Source organism: Acartia tonsa, chromosome 14 (assembly GCF_053477335.1).
Source record: "Acartia tonsa isolate MP-2025a chromosome 14, ASM5347733v1, whole genome shotgun sequence".
NCBI classification, from domain to species: Eukaryota; Metazoa; Arthropoda; class Copepoda; order Calanoida; family Acartiidae; genus Acartia; species Acartia tonsa.
In genome coordinates this window covers 19,644,522-19,670,388 of record NC_137273.1, presented here as the reverse complement: position 1 = coordinate 19,670,388, position 25,867 = coordinate 19,644,522, and the positions used below count along the sequence as shown (strand labels likewise).

The 25,867-nt window shown below is 30.9% G+C and overlaps 3 protein-coding genes across 3 annotated transcripts; 1 reads left to right on the top strand and 2 right to left on the bottom strand.

Annotated features, from left to right (window-relative positions):
• The first annotated feature begins 107 nt into the window (after positions 1-107).
• LOC145305217 (peptidyl-Asp metalloendopeptidase-like) lies at positions 108-7,585 on the top strand. Its single transcript, XM_080146806.1, has 13 exons — positions 108-223; positions 1,129-1,214; positions 1,539-1,697; positions 2,202-2,295; positions 3,088-3,291; positions 3,741-3,835; positions 4,505-4,660; positions 4,904-4,999; positions 5,229-5,297; positions 5,551-5,632; positions 5,875-6,161; positions 6,503-6,607; positions 7,161-7,585. Exons 1-13 carry the CDS (start codon positions 167-169, stop codon positions 7,228-7,230), a joined length of 1,560 nt encoding a protein of 519 aa, XP_080002932.1. The 5' UTR covers positions 108-166; the 3' UTR covers positions 7,231-7,585.
• Positions 7,586-10,152: 2,567 nt separating this feature from the next.
• On the bottom strand, positions 10,153-15,475 carry LOC145306064 (uncharacterized). The gene is made up of 7 exons (XM_080147995.1): positions 15,378-15,475; positions 14,938-15,037; positions 13,412-13,517; positions 12,708-12,764; positions 11,876-11,978; positions 11,480-11,535; positions 10,153-11,256 (listed from the first exon to the last, which is right to left on the bottom strand). The coding sequence occupies exons 1-7, from the start codon at positions 15,398-15,400 to the stop codon at positions 11,207-11,209; spliced, it is 495 nt and encodes a 164-aa protein (XP_080004121.1). The 5' UTR covers positions 15,401-15,475; the 3' UTR covers positions 10,153-11,206.
• Positions 15,476-16,335: 860 nt separating this feature from the next.
• On the bottom strand, positions 16,336-19,001 carry LOC145305353 (uncharacterized). The gene is made up of 5 exons (XM_080146971.1): positions 18,883-19,001; positions 18,208-18,542; positions 17,562-17,739; positions 16,991-17,031; positions 16,336-16,397 (listed from the first exon to the last, which is right to left on the bottom strand). Exons 2-5 carry the CDS (start codon positions 18,485-18,487, stop codon positions 16,336-16,338), a joined length of 561 nt encoding a protein of 186 aa, XP_080003097.1. The 5' UTR covers positions 18,488-18,542; positions 18,883-19,001.
• Between the last annotated feature and the right edge of the window lie 6,866 nt (positions 19,002-25,867).

Below are 25,867 nucleotides of genomic sequence, written 5' to 3'. Positions count from 1 at the left end.
ATTCGCAGAATGCTGTCTATATTAGATGCGAAAATAACTATAACAAATACATAGGTCAGGGCTGACCTAATTTAATCTACACCTGTATTCTAAACTAAACCCTTTATAAGAAAACTGTAATTTGTAAGAATTATTACTCCAGTTTACAGCCTGTAGAGCCACCAACATGAGGTGGATAATAATCAGTGTCACAGTCTGCACTCTCTTCTCTCTATCAAATCAGGTATAGAGTTTGTTTTAGAATTTACTCTATAATTTACTTTGTCATTTCGTCCTCTATGGAGGAAATGGGATTTTTTCAGCTGTTATTTAATAATAAATGGTGTTTCTTCATGAAAATTCCTTATGCTATGTAATTTACTTTTTCCGTTGGTCAGTCAGTCGTGCTACAAAATATAAATATTATAAAATATATAAAAAGGTTTGGTGTTTTTCGATTTTAACAAATGCTCTTTAAATCTCATTGCCCGTATTCCAATATATTATTTTTTGTGCTTTGTTACTTTTACACGTTGTCATTCTCGTTAAAAACATATCCCTTCATATGTTAGTGTAGGTTTTAACTTTTTTCTAGAATTATGATTTCATACTTTTCAAAACAACACATTATATTTCTTTTCAAAAACTTTACACAAACCAAAAAAACTATAAGGTTTAAACTAAAATATCTTTTTAAAGTTTTGATAGAAGTTAAAATAAGTTAAAATTTTAATAAAGAAATTTTCTTTTAAATTATTTTTTTTTATATAAATGTTTTAAGTAAAGGTTTATTTCATTAATGGTTAATATTATTTTATTTTTAACATCCCAAGCATTTAATCATTGTAAGAGGTTGAAATAAAAGCAAAATGACTATGAGAATTATTTTTATTTTAAGGCTTATGAATTATTATTTTTACTTGGCTTTATTGTTAGAATTTTCAAGGTAGAAAACGGCTTTTTGTTCAGCTCAAAGGAATAATCTTTCCAGCATTGCTTCAAATCCAATTTATATCCGCTGGATTAGAACTTATTAGTTTCCCTGCCCTTAGGTTCCTCAAGGCCAAGATTGCGAAAAGATTTCAAAATGTCATTAATCTAATTTAACTTAATTTAAATCTAGCTTTTTTTCAAATAACTTTATTTTAGTTTGCAGTCAATAGTAGATTAATGTATTTGGATGAGTTGGCTGATACTTCTGAAATCAAAGCCTGTCAGATCAACAACTTAGTAAGGTAATGTTAAAGTCACCATAAGTTATTCAAATCCTATATTTGCGACAACTTTTATTACACAGAAACTCCCAATTTTTTATTACAACAAAAGATTCCCTCCATCTTAGGTAGGTTCCATCCTGCAACATACAAATATATAAAGTATCCAATATTATATGGTTTAGCTATGAGAGACACTTAGGGAAAGCCATGTGTCAATCTATAATCTATATATCTTGAAATTATAAAAAAATATATCAAGTATTTGAATTAACAAATTCAAGTAACAAGGGAAGTTACAATTTGATTTAATAATAATTTGGTACTATTACTTCATTTTTTCAGTTGTACAGTTGCCAAGTTGGATTTGAAAGTTTTGGACGATGATCAGTTTTCTTTACCTGGTGGATGTGATGGTATGAGGATGAAAAATTCTAATGATGAAGTAATCAAATCTTCAACTTATGTTAACAATGAGGGGTGTGAGGCTTATTTTACTTCAAGGTATTCAAAAATTACTCTTCGATTTTAAAAAGCATGACTTTTCTATAATTAGGGTCCCTTTGTCCATCCATAATCTTTTAATTCTTTTTTGTTAATTTAAACGTGTAAGAATTGTCCTATCGTTTTCAAACTATTAAAATTCAAAACATGCTTGATCAACCTTTTTATTGACAGTAACTTTTTGTATGACATGATTATCCTATTCATCTGATTTTTGGAATTATAATTCCTCGGACAACAAAGTACAATTCCATAGGCAAAGTATCTCTATAATTAAATACCAAAATTTGTAGTATTCCCTCATGAAGTATGCTTAATTTACGCAATTTTGTAACAAATTTATGAATAATTTTGTTTACACTTACAAATTATTGTTCTGGATATTAGGTTCTCACATACCACAAGATTGTTCGTTGTACTTCTTTCTGATTTCAGAGCTTCGCTTTTATGGATGTTGTCATCCTTGTTTTATGATTCATTAGATTTCAAATGTTCTTATTTCAGGGATGATAAGTTATTTGGAAGAATTTATACCAGTTCTGGTGCCATGTTTGAAATTGAACCCTGCTCTACTGTACAAGGATGTCATGTACTGAAGGTAATTATAAATTTTCTATGTATTTTCCAAGTATTTTTAGTAGTTGAGCTACTCTATTTGTCAGTCTGTCCGCCCGTCAGTCGAAGTCAGTAATGTTAATGATTTTATCAGCTGCTATTTAAGATAGACAGCTTTTTTTGTGAAGATGCCCTATACCCATGGTTTTTCAGTATTAATTTACTTTGTCTCTCAATTTGTCAGTTGTGCCAAAAAATCAAATATTTAAAATTTAAACATGTTTGAAAAAGATTTCATAAAGGTTTTCACTCTGAACTTTGTTATTTTTAATAAATGCTAGTCAGTATTCCCATCTATGATTCTTTCGGTGCTTTACTGCTTATGTTTTATTGAATACTAGCGGCTTCGCCCCTAGCCTCTAGGGGCTTTGCCCCAAGAGGTTTGATCAAACCAATTGTTCGTATTTTAGATTTAAAATAAAAAAGAAAAAGAAAAAATTTTTTTTTTTTTTTTTTTTGGGGGGGGGGGGGGTAGTCAACCCCACTATTTCAATTTTAGTTTTAAAAAGAAAAAAAAAATTTTATTTTTTTTTGGGGGTGGGGGATTTTTCATTTTTGGGGGGGTTAGGGGTGTCCCACCCCCCAAGAAAATAGTTATAAACCTTCCCGGGAACTATGAGAAGCTACCCTGTAAAGGAGAACCCGATCGGTTCAGCGGTTAGCGAGATCCTTCGCTACAAACAAACAAACACACAAACAGACAGACATCGTTCTACTTTGTATTATAGATGATTTGAAGCATAGTTTTACCTATAAACATTCATTTTTTATTAAGGAACTTGATACTACTAAAGCAGAAAGTAAGATGGGAGTTGATGTTGTTGAAGATGTTGTTCCTCATACCTATTCATCTGATTTGAGAGCATTAAGGCAGCAAGGGATTGATGACAACACAACTGTAGTTACCTTCACCATAAAATGGTATTATACTCCTGAGGTTGCTGATGCATATGATAATCTTGACATATTCTTTGAGAATGTAAGTTTCATAATTGTTTGCACCAAAGCTAGGGCCTGATTACCTTTACTATCCTATTATATACCTAAAATATGAAGTTGTAAGTTTTTTTGGTCTAAAATTGAGACCTAACATATTTTTGATCGTACTAGATTGTACTTTTCAGGGAAGGTTTATAAATGTCTAGAGGTGGTTTTAGGCATTTTTCCTGACATTCCCGTCCTTCCATAGAGGCTATGGCAAAGTATGATGTAAGGTTCTTTTTGTCTGAAGCTTTAGATTTCGAAAACTACATAACTAACTGAGTTCTCCTTTCACATATGTCTCGGAATTGTTTTAGATTTAAGCCTTGGGGTGGTTTTAGGCTATTTTTCTGTCCACATCTTACCCCTTTGAAGACAGAACTTTAACAAAAAATGTTTGTCTTTCGAAGAATAAATTCGTTTAATAAAAATTTAACTAATATTTAGGCAATTTTGTTGACCAATACTGGATTTGAGAATTCTGAGATTCCAATCAGAATCAAAACACATTGTATGGAACAATCAACTCTCACAGAGACCTTGTAAGTAATAATCATATAATAATTTGGGGATCTAATAAGATAAGACAAAGGGCAATAAATTGATATTCGTTTACATTATGATACAAAAAATTACACCTTCTGTAAATCGTGGTTGATTAGTTTGAATGCTGAACTTAATGAACCAAAATTCAAAAACAGTCCCCAAAATTGTAAAGAAAATGTTCTTATAAAACTTTGGGGACTAGTGTAATAAAAAGCCCAACCATATTTGTAAATCTTTATATGAAAACTAGTATAACTTCGAAACCATTTAATATCCGCATCGTTAGAACCGTTTCTCAGCTCTATTGAAAAATCATGTATAGAATCATATTAGAGACATTTTCCATAAACTCTAAAATAAAAATAATAAATTAATACCAGTTCTGTTACCCCGTACTTTGGCCCCTCGGGACTAACAAAACTGGTTTCAATCTTAGAATTTTTATTTTAATATCCCTGGAAGCCTGTCTATAAGACGATGCAATAAATAACTATCAGGGAAACTACACTGACGGTACAGTTTTCCTGAAAGCTTTGACTCCAATATTAATATTGTCTAGTTTTTATCGAGGTTTGGTGATTATATCGATCAAGAACAACTCTAAGAGCCGTAAATGAATTTGTAAATATTTTTAATGGTCTATAAAGTATATAAATTTATTACAGTAACTACACTGATGGTGTGGCTTTCCTAGAAGCTTTCTCCAACTCCAAAGAGAGTGCAGCAGAACTGAGAGGAGGAGCAGATATGGCCACGCTCATGGTGACTCACTTTCCTAATGTTCCTAGGCTTGGTGGCATTGCTTGGATTGATGGCTGGAAGTAAAATTATTTGATACCTATATTTGCGACAACTTTTACTACAAAAAAACTTATTTTTAATAATTACAAAAGAGCCCCCCCCCCCCTCCCCTCTTGGGTGGATTCAGACCATGACAAACATATACATATATATTTTTACTTGGAGGCCTTAACTTGCATAAAAAAAAAACAGTATGCTCTATAATATACACGTAGCTGCTTGTTTATACATAATAGAATATTCAATATTTTATTTGCTTTAAGATGGAGATTAACTACGTCAGTTAACAAAATGAGCCAAGTTCAATATTTTGTACTTGGACATGAATTTGGACACAACTTTGGCTGTCATCACAATAGGTAATTTATTATTTTTATTAAAGAACATATTTTATTTTATTAGTAGGATATTCTTTTACTTTTATTTCTTGTATGGCTTCGAAACTGATTAATATCCTGGAATTAGAACCGGTTCTCTGCCATACCTGAAAATCATGCATTGCATTCATTATATTACAAAATTGATTTTAATCTGTTATTAATATCCAAGGAAAGATTTTAATAGAATGATACAATAATTATTCTTAAGAGAAATTACTGGTGACTATAACACATATGGATATGAGTTTGGATATTTCATCAACGGTACAAACAAACGGTAAGAATTTTATAATTAACAAATTGTAAGCATTAAAAGAATAAATTATTGAATAACTATATTTGAAATAACTTTTATTACACGTATTTTTTTTTATTTTTCAACAATTACAAAACATACCCTCCTCTTGGATAGTTTCGGTCTGGCGTCATACGAGTAATGTATCCAATATTCTATAGTTGAGCTATGAGGGACACTAAATTTTATATTCTGAAATGATTGCTATGGATTAATATTATGTTATATTATTAAGTACAAATATGGCCTACAGCAAATATCCATTTACTGTGAATTTAAATCACTACAGCAATCCTGATGTATTCTACACTGAAAATGTAAGTATGAAAAAAATTATTAAAGGCATTTTCCCTCAAAAAGTACATAATTCCAGAACCTCCCCCACATTAAATATTTTCTATAAAAACTTATTTCCAAATTAAGGGATATCCACACTGCACCCTTTACCCAATCCCCTCCCATCCTACTGGATGAACAAACTAACAAATAAATAAGGTCCATATTAACAACAAATTTTCTCCTGTATATATAACCACATATAATATATCCACTGTTTTAGGGCACCAGTTATCCAACTGGAACGGAAACTGAAAACAATGCTAGAGTTATCAAGGAGAATAGATTTGTTGTGGCATCGATGGGAGATGAATCAACTTCCTGTGTACCAACAGACACTGAAACAACTATCACTTCAACCACTACAATAACCACTACAACAACTACAACTACAACTACTACTACCACAACTACTGCAATAAAAACAAAATGTAAAGTGTCTGGTTATGGGTACATTGGAAAGACAATTAAGGGAAAAAAGGAGAAGAATGTAAATAATTGTAGAAAAAGGTATGATTTGTCTTATTTTATTACTAGCAGCTAAGCCTCTAGAGGCCTTTAGCGGCACTTGAGGTGGAATGATCAAACCCCTCTCTTTCAAGTTTAGTTTTAAAAAGAAAGAGTAAAAATGAAACTTATTGGGTTAATTTTTTTCTAGGGGTGATTTATCTCTAGGACGAATGAAAACTTCATCAGTTCAGTGGTTACAAAGATCTATTGATACAGATAGACACACACAGATCCTGTTACTTTTGAATAAGGATTATTAATCTTATTTCAAGTAGAAAAAATATTTTTTTTTATTTTGCAAATGATTTTTAGGATTTTATACATTAAATTTTTACTTTTAGGTGCAAGAAAACAAAAAATTGCAAGGCCTGGACATATATTCCAGAGAACAAATCAATTCCAGACAATTTAATTCCAACCAATTTGAGAAAGTTGTGCATTCTTAGGTGAGATTTTTTCTATAGTTCAATTTCAGTAGCAAAGCTACTCCATATTACCTCTCTGTCCATCATGCAGTCAATGCGTCAATAAGTCCCTGACGCTATTGAGGAAATATGATTTTCTCAGCTGCTATTCAAGATATACATCTATTTTTTTTTAAAGACTATCTTTACTAGTGAGAATCTGGTATGTAATTTGCTACAAAATTCAAATATTATAAATATAAAAAATACGTGAATAAGGTTTTTGTGATTTATTTCTCGGATATATGCCTTAATTTTCTTGATTTTAACAACTACTCTTTTTATATCTTCTCATCCTTATTCCAATCCATGATTTTTTATGCGTCGCTTCTTAAAACCAGTTTTGTTAGCCCTATAGTGTCACAGGCTCTGTCTAACAAAACTGGTATTGTTCGTATAAAATTGACTGTAATACGATGTTATATGTATATCATTTTTCTGTATGGCTGAGAACTGGTTCTAATCCAACGGATATTAAACAGTTTCAAAGCCATACTGAAAAAGAAACTATTTCTCATATCCTATTTAATTTCAGTAAATATGTGACCAGCATTGAGAAATGTGAACGTTTTGTTTGTGTATCTGGGGATCTAGATAAATGTTGATAAGTTTGGACAATGGATATATTATTACTTGGATGTTACATCAGATTTTCATGTTTTCTTATAAAGTGAAACTCACAATGGGCTGCACTTACATTACCTCACATCACCTCCTTTTCCCCATCTTTTCCAATCTTTTTGGTTGAACAAAACGACCAATAAATGAGTAAAATATTGGCAACCTAAATTGACAACAATTCCCCTGTCAATCCACGTATATTGTATATTCATTGTTTTGACCAGAATTTTGAAATTTTTTTATCTTATTTATCTATTTAAGCTGTTTGTGCTTGTGTTAATAATGTACATACTTTTTCTTAATTTGTTTTAATTTTAATAAATATAATTTGAAAAAAATCTTTGAGTTTGTTCATTAACCCTAAGATATAATTTCTTAAACACCAGCTTTTTTAGAACGTATATTTGCAGCTGTTTTTTCAGTTTAAAAATTCAAAGTATAAGTGACTATTTAAGTAACTTTTTCCTGTGATTATATTAGGTTAATTAATTTTTAGAATAAATCTTGAGATAGTTTTAGACAATTTTATTTCCCTCTTTCAACTGTATGCTGTGGTCGCAGCCGCAAGTGCAAAATGGAAATGGAGAGGTTTTGTGAACTTTTCCTATGGCTATAAATCATGCCATATATGTTATTGCTCAATATTTATTGAAATCTGCACAAAATATCCAGAAAGGGAGGGGATTGTTTATTAACTAGTCCCCAAAGATTTATAAAGACATTTTGCTATTCGTTGTATGACTTTAATCGATTTTTATTGCTTGGTTCATTAAGTTAAGTTTCCATACGTTTTATTACAACCACTAACTGTATTCTACAAAAGTGTTAATTTTGTGTATTGTCAACAGACGTTCAGACTTCCTGTTAATTATAGAATAGAAATGCTAATTTCACCATAAACAAACCGATTCTTTAATTGTAATCACTTTATTTATTAAAGTGTGTTACTTTTTTATATGTTTCATCAACATTTGGCCACAACTCAGTCAAAAATGCTTACAAAATAGACCTTTTTAGACCTAAGATACTCAAATACTTCCTTTACAAGCCCCATTAATCAGTTTTGAGATATCTCAATATTTCAAGGAAAATTGACAAAAAAGACAAATTTGGGTGTTACCTTTTTATATGCTCAGATACCATAAAATCAATAAAAAATACTTAATTTCACTTTTCTTTCAATTTCAAAGTTTGATTCTGTTAAAGTAAATATTCTTGAAGGGAATTTTGCAATGATTTTACAGAAACATAATACTTGGTGGAAATAAATGATCTTCAAAAGAATTTTTTTTAGAAAAAAAAAATTTAACCCCCATTGCCCTATAGGACAGCTGCTGACCTCTAGTGTTCATGGTTTTGTCAAATACATGTTGAAGAAAAAAATTAGCCAAAAATGTACATAAAAAAGTATTTTAATGTGTTAGAAAATTATATTGTTTAACTTCAAATTTGGGGATGCTGACCTTAAAGATGCTCTTACTGGTGGTGATGGTGACCCGGAAGGCATTGAAGTACATGAGCATTATGGCAACACAACTATTGATCTATGTTCTGATTTTTAAATTCCTAGCAGCCTCCAATGAAAAAATATAACAAGAACTTGAAACAATATCTTATAAAAATCACAGTATTTACTTTATGAATTTGAGAATAAAAAAATCATAAGTGTATATTTAGGGATTTCTCTTTAGGGATTGGAGGCTGCTAGAAATATAAAAATCAGAACATAGATCAATAGTTGCGTTGCCATAATGCTCATGTACTTCAATGCCTTTCGGGTCACCATCACCACCAGTAAGAGCATCTTAAAGGTCTGCATCCCCAAATTTGAAGTTAAACAATATAATTTTCTAACACATTAAAATACTTTTTTATGTACATTTTTGGCTAATTTTTTTCTTTAACATGTATTTGACAAAACCATGAACACTAGAGGTCAGCAGCTGTCCTCTAGGGCGATGGAGGATAAATTTCTTATTTTCCAAAAAGAATACTTTTGGATATCAGTTATTTCCACCCAATATTATGTTTCTGTATAAATCAATGCATAAATCCCTTCAAGAATATTCACTTCAACAGAATCAAACTTTAAAAACGAGAGAAAAGTATAGATAAGTATTTTTTTTATTGATTTTATGGTATCTGAGCATATAAAAAGGTAGCACCCTAATTTGCCTTTTTTGTTAATTTTCCTTGAAATATTGAGATATCTCAAAACTGATTGATGGGGCTTGTAAAGGAAGTATTTGAGTATCTTAGGTCTAAAAAGGTCTATTTTATAAGCATTTTTGACTGAGTTGTGGCCAAATTATGATGAAACATATAAAAAAGTAACACACTTTACTTATAAGCAAGTTATTATTATGTATTTGATCAAACAGATAGCAATGAATGATTATATGTTTTACCTATAGATTATAACCTATATAATCTATACCCCAAGTAATGAGATTAATGAGCCTTATCCGAACGCTACTGACGAGGATTTACCAGGCTACAAGTCAGCACCAATAAAACCCCTCAGCGAACACTTAGTTCAAGCCGAGGAAAGAGACCTTGCCAGTAGCAAGATCAAACCAAAACTAAAGTTAAGCCCCTTAGTATTTTAGCAAGTTATTTTGCAAGCAGCAGCTTGCAATCTTTTATGACAGCTCCCCCTATGGTCTTTGTCCTTGTTTAGCTGTCTATTTATTTTAATCCATCCCACAATCTAAACATCAATGCTGACTAATATATTTAATGGAGTGTAGCTCCCCTTAAACCCATATACCACAGTATCATGATTGGGATATACATCAATTTATCGGCAATGTCATATCTCTTAGATACATACAAAATATCAGCATTTTTTTTATTAGTATAGCATTCATTGTTATAAGAATGGAAAAACATGCACACGGGTATAAACAGCTTTATGCGTTCATAAAAATGTACACTTTTAAGATTAAAACCAATTTTCTTAGTCCCGAGATGCCGAAAGTACGGGCTAAAAAATGGTTTTATTCTTATGATTGTAAAAACTAGATAAAATACGATGCTGTATATAACTTTTCTGTATGGCTGAGAACTGAGCCATACTTGATATAAGTTTCCAAATCTCTGGCTAAATACAATTTATTCAAGCTACACCGATAAATTTTATATTAAAATATTTAAAGAAACTGAACAATGAGCATTCTTATAAAAATAACAACAAATTACAGTATTACTGATAATATTACATATATTTGATATATTCTTAAAACATTTAAGTTATTGAATGATAATTTCATTTTTAAAGTTTGAATTTGACATATATCCTATTCTATAGGGTAGTAAGTTTCTTTACCTAAAGCTTAGGATTGCTATAGCATATAACTAATGAACCGATTGAGTTCTTTATTTTAGGGAAGCTTTACATAGGTCCTGTGATAGTTCCTTGGCTGATTAATTTTTAGATTTAGGTGGGGTAGTTTTGGGCTTTGGACTGCTTTCCTAACCTTCAAATAGCACGCTCCTAGATACTAGAAGCACAGCTGCTATTTTTATTTAAAAAGATGGTTTGCTTGTTTCATAATCAAATTTTTAACAAATATTACAAATTCCCTTATACTAAATAAAATTAAAGTGTTGAGATTCTTTATGATTTAGTTTTCATAGTTTTAATCTTTAAAAACGTCTTCATAGTTATAATGTTTAGATATTTTATTCATTTTTGTTAATACCTCGCCTGTCAATTACCTAATACAGGCAAGGCTGCTTTCCATTACACTAAAGTAAAAACCAACTAAGGGGAGCCAATGTCTCCTTTTTTGTCCAAATTCTTCTGGGTTTAGATTCATTGACATTCAATATATTAGAAAACAAATTCTTTGCAGCAGTAATGACGCTTTGTTGAGCGAGATTCGAACCCATCACCTTCCAGGCGACGAGAGAATGCACTACGAGTGAAGCCCTTGTCGCTAGTTTGTTCTTCTACTTTTATTTGCTATCATCAATGGCAAATTGAATCAATATTGAACATCGTCTTCCTAATGTAAAATTAAAAAATAAAAAAAATATATAAATTCTGTAATAAGATTTTTTTTACAAATAATATACTTTATTCGTCTGTCTGTGTAAGATGCTTATTCCTTTAAAGGTTTAGGATTATTTATATGATTAATTTAATATTTTCTGAACATCTGATCTATGATTTGTCTTGCTTTGCTACCTATGGATGTTGTCATATTTGTTTCAATTAATTTATGATACCTTTAATACAACCACCAGCCCTTAGTCTGCAAACATCAGGACACGGGGCCACTTCCCTAGATAACAATTCAAGCACGCTTTCATAAAAAAGTATTCTCGTGAGCAGAGACCATCTCCATTACTTTATGTCAGGTTATATTAGGTTACCCCCCAAGTTAAGGGCAACATTCAGAGGTCAACCATAGAAGAAAAATGAACCCTAAACCACTTAATCTTAATTCATTTTAGTAAAAAGTATAGGGGGGTGGGGGGTATTCGTGCTCAACTGGCACTTTGTGTGAAAGGACCACAGTGTACTTCAGTTTGATTTTTTGTAAAATGTTATTCAAAAAATAAAACATTGAAAAATCTAGGAATTAAAAATTTAAAGCTATCCATCTGTTGCAATTACATTACCTGTTCATATACATGTTGCCAAGGAAAGCAGAAGCTGCTATTGTAAATGGAGCAATTAAAGATGTTCCACTTAGTGCTGCTGATGAAACTATTAATCCTCCACCTAAAACAGTTGGGGAGTTGATTACGGTTTTGACCCTCTAAAAAACGTAATCTACCATTCCACTTTCCCCTCTCTTGGTGATGATATCATCAACGCCGATATGATTTTTGTAATCTACCATTCCAATTTTGCCTCTCTTGGTGATGATATCATCAAAGCCGATACGATTTTTGAAATGTACCATTCCACTTTCAAGAGAGGCGAAACTGGAATGGTGGTTTACACTTTTAACATCGACATAATTGAAATCATACATACTATTTTCAAATTATGTTAATCGTAGGTATGTATAAAATAATATTTATAATTAAAATTGTTTGATGTAAAATAAAATAATAACTAGAATATACCATTACTATTATGTCGATTTAAATAAGGAAATCAATGTTTATGAATACGCTGATAAGTAAACATGAATGTACCATTCCAGTTTCGCCTCTATTGAAAGTGGAATGGTACATTTCAAAAATATTATCGCGTTGATGATATCATCACCAAGAGAGGCAAAATTGGAATGGCAGATTACAAAACCAACCTTAAACCAACTTAATTAAAAAAGCTTAAAATACTTCAAAATAAGAGATCTTCAAAAAAAAACTATTGCATATCTAAATCCTATGGATCATTTTACATCTGCTACTTACTAAAAACACCGACTAGCTTTAAAAAACAGAATTAAAAAAATTAGGACACCTTCTTTGTCAACTTATAAAACAGATAAAATATTACCTACAATAATTGCAGTTTCTGTCACACCAATGCAATTGTTTGAACAATGTTGTACATCTAGAAAAAAAATGAATGAAAATTTAAAAATTTTATGAAAAATGTTAGAAAAACCACACAATTCTATCCTATAATATAAAGTAGTAAGGTATTTTTCTTCGTAGCTTATGATATTGATAACTACTGAACAGATTGAGTTCTTCATTTTAGGGATCTTACCTTAGGTCCAGAGATAGTTAAAGGCTTATAAATGCTTGCTGTTACGCCTCTAAAGGCTTCTTGTGATGGGGAGGGGGAGCAAACCCCCAATTTTCAGTTTTCAGAAAAGTGATATAAGGGGGATGGGTTTAGCGAGATCCTTTGGTACACACACACACAAACACAGACAGATATTATGTTTCTATTATATAAGTACTAGTGGCTCAGCCCCTAGAGGCATCTAGGGGCACTTGAGGTGGTTGGGGGTTAAATCGACCCCCCTTTCAGTTTTTATTTTAGTTTCAAAAAGAAAAAGTAAAAAAAAACATTATTTTTTTGTTTGAGGGGATCATTTTTTATTGGGAGTGAGGAGATACCCTCCCACAAAATAGTTAAAAACCTTCCCTAGACCTAAGCTTCACTGTAAAGGAGAACCATATCGGTTCATAGGTTAGCGAGATCTTACGCTACAGTCATAAAAAGCTTACTACTTTTTATAATAAGATTACCTCCCGAGGCTGTAGCACATTGAAATCTGAGACCCTCAACCTCCTCTGTTGAAGTCCTAGAACATCTGTCCAGAAACAATAACTTCTTTGTCATGCTCCAATCACACTAGATAAAAGAATACAGTTAACTTTTTAAACACGGGATTCTACTTAGATTTTTTAATGATTATCTAGAGCAGGGATAAGGGATGGGAAACGTAGGAAAATATTATTTCAGGCCTATTTCAAGCCTAGGCCTATTTCTAGCCTAATAAACCAGTTTTGGGATAGCGCAGTGGTTCGTATAAAATGCTAATGAAAAAGCTGTGTGTGTGTGTGTAGATAAAGTATAGAATCAAATTCAGGTAGCTAGTTTAAAGTAAAAAACATAACTTTTTATAAACCTATATATTAATGGCTTTTGTTAAAATGAAGTTTTTTCTCTCCCAAAATTTTTTATCTTTTACTTTGGTAATTTGAACTGTCAGAAAGCTATCGTTGGGTTTCCCTCAGACAGATTTTAGTTTGTATTATTTGCATTTTATTAATGAGTAAAAATTTTATTTGAAAATTTCATTGCTAATTAAAATTCAAAATAAATAAATAAATATGCACTTGGGTAACATTCTATCAAGTTCTTTGGATACTATACTGGATATAATGTAATGATATATCTGTACTGTGTTGTATTGTACAAAAATTAGGGTGAAGGTGTTGTATCATTTCCGTACTAAATTTTTAAAATTCAAAATACAACATCTAATTTATAAACTACCAAATGAAAATTCGTATCTACCTTCTTTCCAAAAAAATAATCCCGTTATTTTTGTTTTTTCTATGTGGCCCTTTTTTAATGTTTAACTCTAAGCAGATTTAATAATTAAACTAATGTGATCTAACACCATTTATATTTATTTTTTCGTAGCAGACGAAATCATTATTTTTTCTATAATTGTCTGCTTCTAAAATTTCCGCCATCTGTGATTCACTGAACACTATTGGTTTAGAGCGGTAGCCAATATGAGCCGTCCGCCAGTAAGGTCATTAAATTAGGCAAATGGTAAAAGTTGCATGATCCCTTTCAAAACCAGGCCGAGACCTAATTTATGGCCAGGTTTCCTATCCCTTATCCCTGATCTAGAGAACCCAAGGGCATTGTTATAGCGATGCAATATTCTAACGCCCACTGGTAGGTATCCAACAGACATTAAGTAACATCCAACAGACATTCATCCCTTTGATTGCTCGACCTTTGTTTGAGAAGTCCTAACTGTGCATGGTAATGAGTTGCGCCAGTTTATAGGCCAAGGCATTCCCCCCTACTCTAACTATTTATGTCTCGCACATGAACTAGCAGCAGTAGGAATATGTTTTGAAGTCTTTAGTTTTGACGCAGTTTAGAGCCTTTTACCTTCCTGACGCGTATGTTAATTTTAAAACAATTTGAGAGGGTTAAAATGACGAGTTTCAAAGTTTGTGGAGGAGTAAAAATCCCATCAATCCCCCCCCCCCCCCTCCCACACTTAAACATCTATGTTTTAGTATACCTTTTCTCTAGGAACATGTGGCATTGCTGTTAAACAATCCTCTTTCTCCCTGTCATTTATATCTCCAGTCCCCTGGGTGCTGGCACAGTAATCTGGCTCCCTTCATTTAATAACAAAAGATAAAATTGTAATAAATTTTATTTGTGGATAATTTATTTATGTATTTTCATTTAGTTTAAGTAAATTTAGTGTTTCATTATGCTTTTATAAAAGTATAAGGATGTTTGTCTGTCTGTTTGTGTATATGATTCTTTACAGTGTAGCTTCTCATATTTACTAGGAATGTTTTATAACTTTTTTGGGGTGGGTACCTCAACCCTCCAAATAGAAATCTCCCTCAATTATTTTACATTTTCTTTATAAAACTTACATTCAAAGTGGGGGTCAACTCACTCCCCCCTCACACTACATTAAGTGCCCTCATAAGTAATAGACTTTACCTGAACCCATAAGGAAGAGTCATTCCATAGACGAGAGCTATCCATCTGATGTAACAGATGGCATCCAGGTACACTGTGGGGTTGAAGGATTGTCTGCAGTTGAAATAAGGAGGTGAATTGAATATCTTTCTGTTCCTATGATCTGCTTTAATATTGATTTTAAAACAAAGATGAATTTATGAAAAGTGTAAAAATTGATTTCTGAAAAGTGTTTTTATCATAAACTTTAACAGTTAATTAACTATTTAGGTAAATGACATTTGTAAATAAAAATCATTTTATTTGAATTTTAAAAAGTTACAAAATTTTTTTTTGTGCTAAAACTATTTGCAATGTTTTAATATTATTTTGCATATTGACTTTTAGAAATGATGCTGTTATATGAGAAAGAATTCTTCAAAATTCCACCTTCCTAAAAATGAATTGTATTTGAGTAGAAGCTGTATTAGCATAACCTATTGGAATCTGTATACATCCCCTGTGAAAGCTCATTGGTCCCTGGTAGTTATCAATATAAATTTTGCTATTTATGTCTACTTTATCACCATTATTAGTTTTATCTCCTTAGATGCCTCAAATTTGGTATAACTTAAATACATAAATATGTAAAAATAACAGGATGTCTGTCTGTCAATCTGTCTGTGTGTAGCTTAGGATCTCACCAACCTCTGGAAAGGTTCGCCTTTACAGTGAAGCTTCATATAGTTCCTGGGAAGGTTTATTACTATTTTAAGAGAAGGTACCAACATCACCCCAAGGAAAATTGTCCCTGGAAGACCATACCGCTCCCCCCAGTAAAAAAAACTTTAGTTTTTGAAACTTAAATTGGAGTGTCGGCTTTCCCCCTTTCCTTCAGTGTCCATAGAGGACTCTAGATGTGAAGCCGTTGCTAGATTTATAAAAGTTATAATTGAAGAATTCGGATAAACCAAAAAAAAGATTTAGTAGCATTATGAATTTATTCCTGAAAACTGTATCTGGTGAATCTTGAGGATTTGAAAGGTCTCAAAATTCCAGATCCTAACATAAATCATTAAAAATATAATCTTACAAAAAAATATGTATGCATTTGTATTTACTAGTGGTTCGCCCTTAGCCTCTAGTTAGGAAGCTCCGAGAGGGTTTGAGATTTTCAGGGTAATTTTCTTTATTTTTGTGAAGACAAATATCTAACTTCATTAAAAAGCACAACCCTATCGTTTCAGCTGTTTCCAAAAGCTTAAGACGGACAGACATCGTACTACTTTGTATTACAAAGTAGTTCCTCAAGGGGAAGGCGGAAAAGGTCAGAAAAAGTAGCCTAAAACCACCAAAGATATTCTTAAGGCGTCTCTAAATAGCCCCAACCAAATATAACAAGTTTTATTTATAAGATTCAGATTTTTTTATATTTAAGGATTACATTGTATACGCATTTGATACTGCAATTGGAAGAGTAGAAAGTGTCGTGTGTGACGTCATAAAAATACGTCTAAAAAGGAAGGATGAGAGGTGAAGTAGGAAAGGAAATTCATAAAAAAGATATGAATAATAGACTATTTTCATGACGTCACACATGACACTTTCCGCTGTCCCACTGCTATTCAATTTATATTTGGCTAGAAAAGAGTTACCTGAGGCACCGAAATTTGGACAGCTATTGTAGGTTGGATCTCTGAAGAAAGCATAAATAAGTTTTATTTAGAAAGTTAATAACATAAGTATTAAAAATATTTTTGTAATGAGTATACCTTCATGCTAGCGGCGACGCCACTGGAGGCCTCTAAGATAATTTTAGTTTTGAAAAGAAAATTTAAAAAAGATTTTAGGAGGGTATATTCCCAACCCCCCGCCCCCCCCCTCCATCCCAAATATAGATGTAAATCTTCCCTACTATCAGGGAAAAGGGAATGTGACTCTGACAAACAATTCTAAAGGAAAATATCCCAACAATTCCCTTCCCCTTTTGCTCCCTTTTTCACCCACCCCTCTTCAGTTACATAAAAAACAAGATATACTCCCACCTTACTTCCAAAGTTTTTGAGATTTTTTGTAGAGAACTGACTTTAGAATAGCTAGGCCTGCCTACTATAAGAAACTTCTCTGTAAAGGAAAACCATATATGTTAGCTAGATCTTAAGCTGCAGGCACACTGACAGATATTCTGTTATTTTTTATATTAGGACGATGAAACAATTGATTAACCTGAAGCACACTGACTTTGGAGGATAATATGTATTTGTTTTGCCTCCATTATATTCAATGTCAAGGCAGTCAACATTCTCCATAAGTGCTTCTTTGTGACCATATTTGTCCTGTAAATCTTCGCTTAGGAAGGTGTCAGTGTCAACAAATCTATCATAGGAGTCACCAATGTCCCAACCTAATTTGTATATCATATGGTTATGCATTTAATACAGTGGCGTGCTCAGGGGTTTGGTAGGAGCGTGCACAAAGCTCACCCACAAATTTTGGCACCATCCCTAAACAAAAATGGAGGAGGGTTGTAATTTATAAAATAAGAGGGGTGTAATTTTATTGTCAGAAGGCGGATACACTACCCTAGGTACGTCCACCACCTATATAATAAATATGCTTTTAAAAAGTTATCTATGACTGTAAAAGTGACTAGCGACATAACTGTGAATATATGTGAATAACTAGATATTCTATCAGCATGAAAGGGAAAAAAGCTGAATAACATTTTATTTATAAAACAGTTTAAGTAATAATTTTCTTTACAAACTTTAAAAAGAGAAATATTTAAAATGATAAATTTTGTTATTGTAGGAGTTTTAAGGTGAGAGTTAAATTTATATTTTCTAATTTTAAATTAAAAGCATATGATAACCTGTAGAAAATCCTGTTGCCTGTTTTCCATTCTGTTGCACATATTCATATCTTGGTTTAGGTAGACAAGCTGGCCATATGTTGTTCTTGTTGAAAAATTCTGAATTTTTCAGATTAGTATCATCAACAAGATAAACTGCTATGTCATTTCCATTGATCATATTCTCCGGATCAAACAGAGGATAATTTATAATTTCTTTGATTGGAAGAATTGTTTCTTTCTCTTGGGAGAAGAAGAATGATTCTGATTGTGAAGATTCCTCGCCACAAATAATGACCATATCTTCAGGGTCTGCAAGGTAACTCTTGGCATCAGCTGTGCAATGATGGCTTGCTCTGAATTTTTTGAAAATTTTAGTAGCAAAGCTTCTCTATAGTTCTCTATAGTCTGTCAGTCAGTTCAAATTGATGTAGGTGAAATGTTATTTGCTCGGCATATACATGATTTTTTGTTTTTTTGCTACTAATGGCTGTTGTCATCCTTGTTTAAGTAATAAGAAGTGTGTTTACAGGATGCCTTAGCGACCGATTAATATCAAAAGTAATAGAAGTGGTTCTGAGACATACAGAAAAACCATGTGTCTTATTGTATGATATTTATAAGCTAATGTATGATGCAATACATTACTTAAAATAATGATTTTCTGTATTATTGTATAGAAAAAAAATTCTCAACCTGCAATTGAGTACATAATCATCATCTCCTACAGATGAACAACAACATGACTCCAAAATTCTTCCTTTACCATCCTTACAGATATAATTACAATGTGCAGCTGAGACTAGCACAGTAGGCTTTGGAGGGCCTAATTACAGGAATATTAAATTATAAAAAGTTTTTTGCTTCTCTCTTTTTTAGACAGATTCTCTTACAAAATCAATATTTTTAGATTTTATTCAAAAATTAAAATACCATTGGTCCCTAGTAACCCAATATTAAATATCAGAGAAAAGTTTATAAAAAATATCAGTATTGCTGAATTGGCTAACTACTGAAAGACTGCCACAAGTAGATCCAATACCCCAAATTTAAAGCCTTCAGCTTCAATAACAAAAAAGTTCTAGGCATTTTAAAATAGCATTTTATGTACAATGAAATTTTTGAAAGATTTCCAATGCTTAACAATATTAAATTACTTCGCCTAGACACAAAATTATAACCTTATCTTTGTCAGAAACTTAGATTGCCGGTAACTGATTACATTTTAACAATAAAAACACCACATTTCATAGTCAAAATCTATGAAAAAAATTCGATTTAAATTGAATTTTTAAACGAAAATCATAGCGGTAACAAAGGGGGAAACAAATACAAGCTCAGCTGTGATTGGTTGTTAAGCTGATTCAGCCTTCTGATTGGCTACAGTACACTTGGTACAACGCAAGTTAAACTTATTTTTTTATAATGATTTTGACTATAAAAATGGGTATTTTTATTGTAAAAATATAATTAGTTACTTGAAACCTAAATTTATGACAAAAATAAGCTTATAATTTTGTTTCTAGGCCACGTAGTTTAATTTCAAAGTTTTCAACATGAGCATTGCAATTCTTTCAAAATTTTCATTGTACATAAAATGTCATTTTAAAATGCCTAGAACTTTTTTGTTATAGAAGCTTAAGGTTTCAAATTTTGGGTATTTGGTCTACTTGTGGCAGTCTTTCAGCAGTTAATGCGTGGAATTTCTTGCAGGCTTCCTTTAAACTGTTTTTAACCCTTTTTTTACTTTTTTTACTTCGGGTAATATTGTGGCTTACAGAACATTTTTATATAATTCACTTTATATTCATACAATAAAAAAACATTACTCTGTTCATTGGAAATATTTTTTTTCCAAAACAATTAATTTCATTGAAAAATCTAACATTTACAATAAAACATATAATTCTGAGATCTAACCAATAAGAAGTCTTGTTTAATATAATTCTTTACAATTCATAAAAAGAGTGTTTTCACAAAGTGACTTATTTCCAATGTAGTTAAATATTTTTTATTTAATTAAAATGAAAAGAATGAAAACCATACACATAAAAGATACATACTTTTTAAAATTATTTTAAAAGATAAGTTTGAATAATCTTATTTTATAACACATTTGTATATGTGACAACACTAAATTTGTTGTATTGCATAAACATTTGTTGTCATTTAACCCTTTACAGCCATTTTTTATGTTTTTAAAATAAGTGAGAGAACACAAACATGTTAATGTTAATTCGTTGATATATTATAAAGAATTAACTTTTTAGTGAATATTTATAGTAAAATCTTAAGGCCTAATTTTACTCTATACCAGAATACAATATTTATGAAGCAAAACACTCTAAAAGCTATGAGTTTTACCCAAATAAAAAAAAGACCTTTTGCTTCGGTCAAAATGATCACGGCAACAGTAAAAATTAATATTTAAATCCCCCCAAAAAAGTTTATTGGGGACTTAATTTAAATTTAGGCTCTGCAGTCTCATTCTACTGGTGTCATAGTATATTTTTTATATACGTTTTAAAAATAGGTTAAAAACAGTTTAAGTATATATTGTAATTTTAGTGGCCAACTGAACATATAATTATCCAATTGACAACAAAATCTGCTTTTTTTATCCTTTTTAAGACTTTTTTGACTATTTTTTTTACGTTTAATCGAGTATTAGATTGGCACAAATCTTAAATGATAATTTATTAGTTTATTCTTTTTAAATTATATACTATTTTATTCAATTTTAAATAGCGTAAAAATATTTTGCTTTAGATTGCGTCATGAGGGTAAATATTACGTTTTAAAATTGATTTTCTCTTCTAAAATCTTTGGTTAATTTTCCCTGTGGACGCATTTTTCAACACACACACAAACACACTCATGGAATACAAAAAAAATTCTAGAAAAAATATAAGAAAAAAAGAAACAATTTTAGCTAATATTTTTGTCCTCTTGAAATTAATTATAACAATTACCATATATTTTTCATGCTTACATGAAATAAAATTTCTCCTGTCAAGGTTTTTAAAAAAATAAATTTATATACTTTTTTTATTGCTAGGGAAAATTTTTTTAAAATAGAAAAAATACAAGATCTATAGGTAACTTTGGTAACTGGTTTCCACTTTACTACGACGATCAATGAATGGAAGCTTTTAAATTTAACCTTCCAACAAAGCCTTGTGTGATGCTAGCCAAACTTTTTACGTAAAATTATCTTGAGTTATCCATGTTTTAAGCTATAAACAAACTTATACAATTGAATATGTCAATATCTTTAAGTTATTTATAATCAATTCTTTGAGCTAATATCATATTCAACTTCCATTCGCCCTTTAAAGCCAATATTTTTTTTATGAAGAGATATAACATTCATTCCTGACAATAGGGTGACTCCACACTTGTGGAAGCTTCTGATATTATTTTTCATTTTTAAAGAAGCCTGCTGAAAGACCGACACAAGTAGACCCGATACCGAAAATTTGAAGCCTCCAGCTTCATTAACAAAACAGTTATAGGCATTTCAAAATGACATTTTAGGTATGTAGAAATGTAAAGTTTTTTCACACCTTGTATGAGTAATTTAGTATTTAAGTTACATTGCCTAGTAAAAATAATTTAGAATTCTTTTTGACTGAAACTAAAAATTTAAATATTTGGTAATTTATTTTAACAAATTTACTTATCTGTTATACTTATGACTTATACTTAGATTATTTTGCTGCATTTAACTTTCCTAAATACATCAAAAATGAAAAATTCCTAAAATTTCTACTCCGTAGGGAGCAGCTCCATGGGTATTTTCTTGTATTGGAAGCCAGGGGGTTGAATTCAACTTGGTCCACAGATGGGCCTATCAGTCTATTACTTTTTTCTTCAATTGACGTATACAGTGGTTTATTAAAGCATTGCAAAGTGGGGGGTTACTTTTCCATTTGATTGGATGAGGGAAAGCTCTGCGTAATTATGGTACTGCATTAGGCCTCCTCGCAAAAAGGAAAAAACTTCAATCTTTGTTTTAATTAATTTTAAAAATAAGGTATTTGGTGTTTTATCAGTGCTCAACGAGTTATTTGTGTGAAAGCACCATAATTATGTAAACTTTTTTTAGCAAAAAAGTTTGGAACAATTTCTATAGTTGGAGCAAATTTTCTTCTTTTGGAAGATGATAAAAGTCCCTCCACAGATTATGACGTCATACAATAGAATAGCCAATGAGAGGCCAGTATTCACTGTAATTGATCAATGGTAAAATTTATGCTGGCCTCGCTTTGGTTATTCTATTGTATGAAGTCATAATCTGTAGAGGGACTTTAATTAATCATCTTCCTTCTTTTGGTATGATATTACACAGTGTCAATATGAATAATTCCTTGTTAAACTATCAGAAAAGCTTAGCTTATCATTCTTTCCCACTTCACTAGGTAGTTTATCAGGATAAAAAACAATTTTGTTTGGCAAAAATTTTACAACTTCTTTATCAACTTGTTGCAAGTTGATTTTTTCAGGTTCAACTACAATAGCTTCAACATTTAAACTCTTTGAGTTTATGTTCCATTTGTTTACATTAATATTTGGTTTGTTTCTTTTCTTTCTATTGTTGCTGAAAGTGCCTAATATTGGCATAGAATTTTTTAAAAAATTTATTTTCTTTTTTTATAAATTGCTTTAAGAAGTAGAAAAGTGGATAATGCAAATATGGTAACTTGATTAAAGGTGTAGTTGCAGAAAATGCCATTGAGTTTTAATTCATGGACCCAGTATAATTTTCTATTCTATGTTATCATACTCATTTAAATTAAAGAATTGTAATATTTCATCATGTAGATTTCAAAATATAAAAACTTGAAGCTTATACTCTTGTGATGTATGCATTATTTAAAGATATAATAATTTTATTTTCATCAAATCACCAAGGTACAAACTTTAGTAGTGCCATATTGTTTATTAAATGGTATTAATTTTATTTGTGCTGACATTGTTATGAAATGGTAACTTTGAAAATCACAGATTTTATATTTTAAGTTCATCTCAATAACTACCTGGTAAAATTAATTTTTTCTTTCAGATATATTTATGCTAACCCATAATTATCATATTCTATGAAAATATTTTAAGGTTTACTACTCAACTTGCCCCAACTCATTAAATCCACTATCCCTTTGATTCTTAATACGTCCCAAAAGGTGGTAAATTCTATATTCCTGTATATGTTCCAGGAGCAGAAGCTAGATAGATGTAACTATAACTGGTCATCATTGAAAATATGTTTTTATCATAATGAAGTCCCTAAAAATAATAAATCTAAATTAAATAAATAATACTAAATATAACTTAAGAATTTTGACACCCCCTTTAATTAAAATCGAAGCGGTGTAAGCTTTATAGGGGTGTATGATAGGAATAAGGTATAACCAACAAAGGAATTAAATCTAAAATAATATTTGGGGGGCAAATGGAGAGGTCGTCAATTTTACGATGTGTTGCCCCCAAACGACAGCTGAAAAACACGTATAGATTTCGTGATTTTTTCCGAATTAATTTCGTTATTGGTATGAGCTGGGTGTATGAGCAACAAATAGTATGTATTTTTAAATCCATCCCCCGAGATATCCAATCATTAAATCTAAAATAAAACAAGCATTATTTAATAGTTAAATTGACGCATGAAGCGTGTATTTTTTTACACACTCTTAAATATAAGGAAAAACTTAATTATGCATAGAAAATAAACAATAAAATAAAATGCTTTTTATATTTGGAAAACCAATTCTGGGACATTAATGTTTCAAATATTTGAAAATAATTTATTTTAACAAATTATGCCTTACAAAACCGGTTTTCTAAAGGCTTATTTTTGAAGATTTGTGGTTGTGTAAAAAATTCGCACTTTTTAAAATTGAAATTGCACGGCTTGTTTGTATTTAATTAAAAATGTTATGCATACCTTCAGAATCTTCATAAGCTTTAGTTTTGTATTGGATATAGTAGAACAAGGATGACAACATCCATAAGTAGCGAAGCTCAAAAATTATGGATGGATATCTGGAAAAACTAACTTCATTGCAGTTTCATAAAAAACAATAAACTAAAAAATCACGAAATCTTGTACAATTTATACCGTGAAAATCTAGGAATCGATCTAACACCTCAACCAATAAGCAAATTTTAATGAAACTTTGTGAACTTATCTAATCCCTAAAAATATCAGCTGTCTATCTCAGATGGGAGTAAAGATAATCATGAAAACCTAAAAATCTAAGAATCGAACTAGCACCCCAACCAATAAGCAAATCTCGATAAAACTTAATAACTGTATGCAGAATATGAAAGTATTCAATCCCTGAAAATTTAATTCGTCTATGTTGAAAAGGAGTTGAGAAAATCATGAAAACTTAAAAATGTAGAAATCGATCTAGCACCCCAACCAACTGACGAATCTTAATCTCTTGTTTCAAATAGGAAAACTGTTTAACATATTTAATCCCTAAAAATTTAAGCCTTCCATTTTTTATAGGAGCCGAGAAAATCACGTTTCCCCCTTTCTGTCTCAGACGGACGGACGGACATTTCGAATTATAGAGTAGATTCACTATTAATAAAATAAAGAGTAGCTTCGCTACTACAAAATGTTATGTACACCTTTAGAATTGTCATAAGCTCTAGTTATAAGAACCATTTCTGTAATATGTATAGTATATGAGCTGGGAGGTAAAATGTCCCAACTTACTTAAAACTTTTCAACCTTTTTCTCACATTTTTCAACGTAGCTCCTAAACTACAAATAGAGCAAAAATAGTATATTTCTAAAAGCTAGAGTTTATGACGATTATAACAGCACATTATAACAGAATGTGCGCATTTTTTAAATTTAAAACTTTTAAATACATAAATCATCAAAAATAAGGCAATTCGAAACCGGTTTTTAAGGCATAAATTGTTGAAAAAAATATTTTTAAAGATTTGAAAAATAAATGTTCCAGAACAGGCTTTCCAAATAAATAAATTTTCTATTTATTTTTGTTTTCTATCAATAATTAAGTTTTTACAGACATTTCTCTTGAAACACTCTGTATAAGTAGAACTTCCTTCTTAATAGACTTCAGACTGTATCCCAAAAAAATATAAGTTAGCAACCCTTCTAAATAACTTAATACCTGTTGTGAAGAACCGAGTAGTGAGCAGTCAACAATATTCTGGAGGTTTGTATCAAAATCAGCATTTGTAAAAGTAAAGCCTATATTTGTACAAGCATTTCCGCTAAGAGCATCAACATAGTTCTTGTAATCACTGTAACAAGCATCAAAGAAACAGTTCCAATCTGCTGGACGTCTGAAAACAAGGATGACAACATAAATAAAAGCTAAGCTTTGAAATCAAACATGAACACTTGTGAGTGTCAAAGCTAGGGTTGGGACGGATAATTTTTTGGCCGGATACCGGATATTCGGAAAACGCCAACGGAATCAAAACTCAAAGTTTGAAATCGATAAGCCAAGTCTAACATAAATTATAATAAAGTCTGCATAAATTAACTAAAATAACTAACTGGTTCGTACAGATGGATGAACAGAACCTAATTATAAATATAGAAACTTTGCTTTCAAAAAGTTTATTTCTGTATAAGAGTAACATTTATTTCTTAATTTTAACTTAACTATAACACTTTTCAATATCAGAGATA